We start from the raw sequence: 8,347 nt of genomic DNA, 5'->3' as shown, positions 1-8,347 counted from the left end.
CCATTATTTTGTTGATGCTTTATGTTGATGACATGCTCATTGCTGCAAAGAACAAACATGATATAGTCTCTTTGAAGTCTTTATTGAGTGCTGAATTTGAGATGAAGGATCTTGGTGCCGCTAAGAAGATCCTTGGCATGGAAATCCTTAGAGATAGAAATGCAGGTAAACTTTGGGTAACTCAGAAGAGGTATATTGAAAAGGTGCTAGAGCGTTTCAATATAAAAAAGGCCAAGCCGGTTAGCACTCCGTTAGCTGGCCACTTCAAGTTATCTGAAAGGGAATGCCCTACAACACATGAGGAGGTGGAGCAGATGTCTCAAGTCCCTTATGCTAGCGCTGTTGGGAGTCTCATGTATGCTATGGTTTGTAGTAGACCGGATTTGTCTCATGCAGTCAGTGTTGTTAGCAGATACATGAGTAATCCAGGGAAGGAGCATTGGAATGCAATTAAGTGGATCTTCAGATACTTGAGCAAGACTAAAGATATAGGTGTTATATTCAGTGGCAAGGGAAGTTCTACAGAATTGGTAGGTTATGTTGATTATGACTATGCCGGTGATTTAGATAAGAGGAGGTCTACTACAGGGTATGTGTTTACATTGGCTGGTAGACCTATATCATGGAGGGCGATGCTTCAGTCTACAATTGCATTGTCCACTACAGAGGCAGAGTACATGGCAGCAGTTGAGGCTGCCAAGGAAGGAGTCTGGTTGGCTGGACTAGTTCGTGAGTTGGGGTTGGAGCAAGGAGGTGCAGTGTTACATTGTGACAGTCAGAGTGCCATACATCTTGCAAAGAATCAAGTGTTTCATGCAAGGACAAAGCATATTGATGTGAGATTTCACAAGATCAGGGAGCTTGTGTCAGAAGGCAGTATTCACTTGAGAAAAATTCATACAGATCTCAATCCTGCAGATATGTTTACAAAGCCAGTTACTACAGAGAAGTTCGAGTCCTGTTTGGACTTGATTAATATTACTCATTGTTGAAGATGAGGGACGCACCAAACAGGTGCGGGTTTGTGCCTCTAATGAGGTACAATGATGAAGACGTCTACAAATTATCTTTACAAGAGGCTCGACAGAATTCAAGCCAAGGTGGAGATTGTTGGTGTATGATGTCTTGTATTCCGTCGCAGTTTAATCCAGGGAGTACTGGTGCAGCACCTAGACAGTCAGGACGGCGATCCCGCTAGCCGTGGGGGTTGCAAGGGAGGCAGGAGGCCCCCCTGCATAGCAGGGGGTGTAGGGGGGCGCAGCCCCCCGCTCGAATTTTTTATTTGAGGGCAATTGTAATTTAATCCGGATTAGGGTGGCAATTGTAGTTTAATTCGGATTAGGGTTTTTTCTTGCTATATATTTGTAGCGAGGGTTTCTTTCTCTGTAATGCAAGCAATACTGAGAGGTGTGAGGACGAGCGCTGTAACCCTATTCTCCATTGATAGTGAAGCAGGATCTCATCTCACCGGGGACGTAGGCAACATTGTCGAACCTCGTAAAATCCGTGTGCATTGTTTGTTTATTTTTCCATTATCTTCTGCATCGTTTTAGGACTGCGTTTCTACAGATCAGAGTTTCTCCTCCCCGATATAAGCTCGAACAGCATCATACCATAGCTGTAAACATCAGCTTTGGCTGTGATTGCTGCACCTGAAATCCATTCGGGTGCAAGGTATCCAATTGTACCTCTCATGATTGTTAACACCCGACTAAATTCCCTGCCAACAAGCTTTGCCATGCCAAAGTCTGCCACCTTGGGACAGAATTCTGGGTCTAAATTCTCAGGTTTGATGTCAAAATGTATGATGCAGTCTCTGCATTTCTGATGTAGATAAGTTAGTCCTCTTGCTGTTCCACAAGCGATTTGGTATCTTGTTTTCCAATCTGAAATCTCCAAGTCTTTTCTATCATGAAACAAATAGGAATCTAAAGAGCCCTTTGGCATTAAATCATAGACCAACAACCTTTTAGTACCTTAACAGCAGAACCCATGTAGGCGAATGAGGTTAATGTGCTGAATCATCCCAATCGTGCTTACTTCAGATCGGAACTGCTTTTCTCCTCGATTGAGGCCTTCAAAAAGTTTCTTCACAGCTACAACAGTCGAATCAGGCAATGTCCCTATAAAGACACAACCAAATCCTCCACTTCCTATCTGTGTGGAGAAGTTCTTGGTTGCAATTTGTAAGTTTCTATATGAAAACTGAACAAAAAAACCACCAGTTTGATTTAAAGGTCCAAATACGTTCCTTCTCCACCACCACCAGAATAGCGATATAACAGATCCCAAGAGCAGTACAACCCCTAAAATAACACCAACAGTAGCATCTATAAGTGACCCCTTCTTACTTCCAGAACTTGAAAGCTCGGAAGCAGAAAGTTTGAGAAATAGATTTCCTCCACCACTATCACTTTGTGAGAATTGTTGCAGAGTCAAGAGATCTCCTTCCCATACTGAACACCCACCATCATATGCATAAGCCATGCAAGAACAGTTATTCAGGCAAGCCAATTCACATGCTTGGGCACTCTCAATCTCCAAAGAATGTGGATTTACAGGCAATCTCATATCGGGCATGGACAAGAATCCATCTTTCTCCCCATTTGTAGAAACATTGTATCCACAAAATAAAGGGGCTCTCCTCACACAACACCAGACCAATTGCTCAGATTATTATAATCTGTTGTCGAGCATGGCCTAAAACCTTGCAAACATTTGCAGAAGGGAAATTTCTGCTCATGGCAGGTCCCAAAAGCCCCAGAGAGAGCATAAACATCGTATATCTTGCTTGGCTGAGAATAAAATAAATTCCAGCCAACACCATCCAGCCGTACAAATTGCTTTGTCTGCCCCGGTACATCCATCACAAATCTAGTGATGAAAGAAGTATTATATACATAGTTGTAGTAGAAGTAATTATTTTCATTCTCCTGAGGAACTGTGCCGAAATTATGCCCATTCCAATACCTACTAGTCCAGTACCTTCGAGACTTATTCCACACTAGAAAATACTGAGTGCTTCCGGCGGGGTCCTGCTCATGAGAGAAGATCCCCATGGCAGGATCCTTTTAATTCTTCCATGAAGTAAGAATATCTGAAGTATTGGTGAGTTTATTCCACCCAAGCTTCCCACCAGGTAACCAAGTATTAGTTTGGTGATCAAAACTCTGCCAAATGAAAGCAGAGGAGTTTTGTTTGTGTCTCAAAACCTGATTCCCAGAGTCAAGACGCACTGCCTCAGTTGAATTCGAGGTTAAGGATATCAAATTGGTAGACCAAATTTGGGTTTTGGATGAGTCGAGGAGAACTAGATTTCCATCCTCTAGGAGTTTCAGTTGGGAAGAAGACTTGTCAGAGATGGGTTTATCTCTGTTTGCTTCCCAAACGACTGTCCCTTCGGAGATCTTTCTGTACCATATGCCAATGTTGTAGTTCTGAGATTTATTACCTGTAGCGAAGAAGCCCAATTCGAAGGTCCCAGCTGGTTCAGAGATAATAGTCTGGTCTTCTGATATAGAATCACCCGCAGAGATGGTGCTAGCTCCATTAGAAAGAAGGGTATTGAGAGAGAAGAAATAGAACATAACAAAGAGGAAGAACCATGAACTTTGGGTGATACCCATTTGTGCACAACCCCTGACGGGAAAATCAAAACTGAAATTTTCAATAAAAAAGAAGAGGATGAGATAGAAGTATCATCTTCATGAGAAGAATGAATTACCACCTCTTACTGTAATTCAAGATTTGAAGTAGTCAAAGGAGCAACTGAATTTTGGAAGCATCTCCAAGGCACTTGAATCTGGAGGAAATATGTAATAGCATGGGAGTGGGTTTTTTCATCTTTTGTTTGCTCTGGTAATGGGGTTCTTCATCTGTAGTGGTCTCTCACCCCTGTGAACGAATATAAAAATGAAGTTTTCTTTCGTTTGCTCTGGCAATGGGATTCTTCATCTGCAGTGGTCTCTCACCCCTGTGACCGAATATAAAAATGAAGTTGACTTATTTTGAAAGCCCAGCCTATCAAAAGAAGAATTGGGATGCATGATTGTACTACTAATGGGGTGGAAGGTGAAGAGGGAGTTTTTTCATTGCAATACTTAATTGTACTTTGGGTATACAACTTTTTCGTTTGGTTAACAGTTTTGGCTATACAACTTGTTACATTTGTTTGCAAAGATGGTACTCTGTTTCGATAAAGGTCATCCATATTTCTGCATTCTTATTGAAAGGAGAGCTTCTAAATCTGCTGGGATCTATCAGTGAGAGTTTGGATCTCAAACCCAAAATCTATAGTCACGAAGAAAGATGAGTCTGAGGCCAAGAGATCTGAGCAGAGGAGGAAGCATATGAAAAAGCAACATAGAGAAAAGTAATATTAAATGCTTCATGTGTACTTTCTCATTATCAATGAGTTATTTTGTTCATTCCAATTTAATGTGGTACATATAAAATCTACAACCATATTATCTTCTAGTGATTGCCTGCTTTGTTTGATGTTGGAATAATGAAAATTCAACATAGATATAATTCATTATTGATTTCTTCTTCATTTATTTATTTATTTTTTTCACATGCTCCTTGTCGCAGAAGATGTTCCACCAGATAACACTATGATCAAGTGAACAACAGTGTTGATATTTCTTCTGTTAGATCCAAACCTGTATGCCTTTTTACTGGCTAAATTTATTTCTTTTTGCCTAGGTTTTTGCTATCTTTTATGGTTTTAGAAGTGTAGCACCATCATCACTGAAAAGAACATTTTTTTCCCTGTAGTGATTTTCTAATTTGGACTTCACCAAATAATTTTTTTTTTTTTTTTTTTTTTGAATACACATCTAGCTTGTTTCAACTCTTGTGGAGAACTTATGGTCACCAAATAAATTATGACTGAAAATAACTCTTTTTTTATTTTAGCTTTGGGTTCTTGCTTCATCAAAGCGCTTGACTTGGTGTGACATTCTGCATCTTAACTGCTTCTCTTATGATATATATATATATATATATATATATATTGATAAGAAGAAAAATAAAGCTATTATATTATGTTTTGTAGGTCAGAAGTGAGTACACTTTTAGTTGATAATGAGAGTTAAGCTATATGTCTTACAAAAAGCTTCTCTTATGTTATTATTCTCTGGGTATTAACAATAACATTTTATTCTGATGCTTATCTGTTACCTAACTTAAGGACATGTCACATTTTTTTTTTTTTGGGTAAAAACTTAAGGACATGTCACATACATTGGCTACTAAAGGCAAATTTTTTAGTTCCTGCAACCTAAGATTTTATTTTTGGGCTTTTGATTAGAGTGACCAGCGGTTTTTAAGGACTTGGTCCCACATATTATGACTGGGAATTTGGTTGATTTGAATTGTTTTAAACCCTTGGTTCTGTTGGTGTACGATATCTTGTATTTCGTCACAATTTAATCCAAGGGTTTAAAACTCGACAGGAAGGATGGCAGTCCCGCTAGCCGGTTAGCGGGCCATGGGGGTTGCAAGGGGGCCTCTGGCCCCCCTTGCATAGCGGGGGTGTATGGGGCATAGCCCTCGGCTTGAATTTTTTATTTGAGGACAGTTTTGTACTTTCCGTATTAGGGTTTTTTCGCCATATATTTGTAGCGAGGTTTTCTTTCTCTGTAATGCAAGCAATACTGAGAGGTGTGAGGGACGAGCGCTGTGACCCTATTCTCCATTGATAGTGAAGTAGGATCTCATCTCATCGAGGACGTAGGCAATCTTGCCAAACCTCGTAAATCTGTGTGTATTGTTTGTTCTTGTTTTTTCATTATCTTCTGCATCGTTTTAGGGTTGTGTTTCTATAGATTCATAATGTAAAAAATATGTTAGCTTTCAGGTTCTAACCAATGAGATATATTTACCTCTTAATTAACTGGTATATTATTTATTTAGTAGTTATAGAAGTACTAGCCTTAGAAATACTCATCTCCTTGCTTTTCATTGAAAGTTGCATTTTTTTTTTCTTGCTTATTTATTATTTGAGATTTTCATTGTCTTAGTTAGTGGTTGCAGATCGAACATGCACATCACAATGATCAGTTCCATCAAGCTGAGTGGCTGAGTATGGAGCAATGGGCATATATAAGTGGATTGTCTTGGGATTTTTTATTTTTTATTTTTTTATTTTTTTATTTTTTTATTTTTTTATTTTTTTATTTTTTTATTTTTTTATTTTTTTTTGGGGGTGGGCGGTGGGGGGGGGTGGGGTGTGGGGGAGGGGACTTAATTCTCTATTTGTGTAACTGTAATAATATATATAATATATATTTTTTTTTTTCTTTAAACCTTTTTGTGTCGATATTACTTTAACTTTTCGAGGGTAAGGATCCACGTAGTCGATCTCATTTAGTTAAGATTTTCTTGATTTTTTGGAATGTGTTTTTTTCTCCTTAGTCTCATCTTTTTGCGTCTTTTTTTTCTTTTTTTGGGTCTATTTGTTTTATATGAAGCCATGTAACCAATCCATTAAGTTGGGATAATGATGAGTTTTTCGATATTGTTGTTTGTGAACTTCTGGATTCATGCTTTAACACATGTTTACTCTCAACCCCAGTGAGACTCAAACTGCCTATATCTATCCATCATATGTATTGCCTATTTAGAATTGTCTAGGCCTTTTTCTGATATAGAGATCAAACGTTCGGTCTTCCAAACAGCCTTTAAGGTGCCAGGCTTAGATGGCATGCCGGCCAATTTTTTTTGGGGGCAGGAATAATTATGTAGGCCCTTTTCTGATATGATAGAGTTGAATGGTGTTTTTTTTGTGGCAAATGTTTTTCGAGAATGAGCTTTAGTGAAGTTTTTGGTAGAGTGGATTATGCAATGTATATCTACTGATATAGGTTAGTATTTTTCTAGTTGTGGTTTCTTGGAGGCTCCTTGTCGTCCTATCTCTTTTTGGGTTTGGTGGAGCATTGTTAAGGGGAAGGAAATTCTTAATTATGGGCTCCTTGGGAAGATTGGAAATGGGCTCTCTATTTCCATTTTCGGCAATACTTGGATTCCAACAATTTGTGATGGTAGGTTGTCCTATGAGACTCAGAATTCCAATCATATTTGGAAAGATTAGCAAAAGGCTATTCAAGATTCTTTAAAGTCTTATCCTCCTAATCTCCTGGAGAAAGTATCTTAGATCCTTCGCTTGAATCCCAGTTAAGACTCTGACTCTTCTTCCTCAGAGCCTTGTTGATCAAGGAATGGTTTTATAATTTTGGTCTTCTTGGAGTTGGATGTGGCGCCTGGTTGTTATGAGTTTTCTCTTTCTTTTTGTTTCTTCTTTGAATTTCCTCTATAGCTTGGATAGGCCTTTGTGTTCTTCATCAATTTCTAATTTTTTTTTTCTGTATTTAATTATTTTTTCTATTCTTTAAGGAAAAGAGTTCCGGGGCTTCATTGAATATATTAATCTACCCAAAAAAATAATATGGGGGGAGAAAATATTAAAAGTTGCACACATGACACCCAAATTTGGTGCTTATGTAGGGGTCTAGTGATTAAACATATATTGGATAAAAAAAAAACTTAATGCAAGATAAGACATTATTATATTGGATAGCTTCTTTCTTGGACATTATTATATTGGATAGCTTCTTCCTACCAGCAACAAGGATGGGCATACAGTGGAGAGTCATAAATTTAGAGGCTGAGAGGGGGAGGCCCAAATACTTGATGGGAAGATGACCCTAGGAAACTATAGTGATCTTGTTGACGAATTGCAACTTTCTTTTGATCGTCTCTCATTTTATTCTCAAATTCTATAAGTTAAAAAATAAATAAAAATAAATAAATTAATTAATCTGGAAGTGATTTATTAGGTCACTGTTTGAGATTTAAAATGTAATTGCAAGCGTACGGATCAATGTAGCTACGGGTCGAACACAAGGAGAGCAGCCACTTTATTTTTTTATTTCTTTTAATAATGCGAAAGTGAACCGATTAATGGTTGTGATCTAATTCTAATTACCGTTCTAAACATATGTATCTAAAATAACGTCCTAACCATTCGTCATCTAAGAATTTAAAGACGCAAGCCACGCAATTAAAATTAAATAAATAAATAACTGAAAATAAACAACCCACGCAATTAAAAAAAAAAATAAATAAAGGAAAAAAAATGCTGAAATAAAATAAAGTAAAAGAAAGGGGATAAAGCTAGAGAGAGACTCACAAGTAGGTTTCTCTACTTAGCCCGAGGGATGCATCATAATATGAGCTTCCCTACTTGACCAGAGAGTCACTTTACAAGGGTTACTCTACTTGGCTTTAGGGAAAGGGAGGCAATTAAAATAAAAACAATAAAATGATGGTTCTATGGCTAGGAGGG

The 8,347-nt window shown here is 38.1% G+C and overlaps 1 protein-coding gene across 1 annotated transcript; it reads right to left on the bottom strand.

Moving 5' to 3' along the window:
- Positions 1-1,563: 1,563 nt before the first annotated feature.
- On the bottom strand, positions 1,564-2,580 carry LOC122082300 (G-type lectin S-receptor-like serine/threonine-protein kinase At2g19130). Its single transcript, XM_042649759.1, has 2 exons — positions 1,991-2,580; positions 1,564-1,906 (listed from the first exon to the last, which is right to left on the bottom strand). Exons 1-2 carry the CDS (start codon positions 2,578-2,580, stop codon positions 1,564-1,566), a joined length of 933 nt encoding a protein of 310 aa, XP_042505693.1.
- Positions 2,581-8,347: the final 5,767 nt, after the last annotated feature.

The sequence above is a fragment of the Macadamia integrifolia genome, chromosome 6, assembly GCF_013358625.1.
Source record: "Macadamia integrifolia cultivar HAES 741 chromosome 6, SCU_Mint_v3, whole genome shotgun sequence".
Lineage (NCBI taxonomy): Eukaryota > Viridiplantae > Streptophyta > Magnoliopsida > Proteales > Proteaceae > Macadamia > Macadamia integrifolia.
Note: the sequence above shows the minus strand (reverse complement) of the source record. Positions and strands in the feature narration are given on the sequence as shown.

What these genes read in the sequence shown, in the direction of transcription:
- LOC122082300 (XM_042649759.1), bottom strand. Translation starts at nt 2,580, where the DNA reads ATGCCCGATATGAGATTGCCTGTAAATCCACATTCTTTGGAGATTGAG. An exon ending in AACCTCATTCGCCTACATGG is followed by an intron (nt 1,907 to 1,990) that starts GTTCTGCTGTTA and finishes GTTTCATGATAG; the next exon opens with AAAAGACTTGGAGATTTCAG.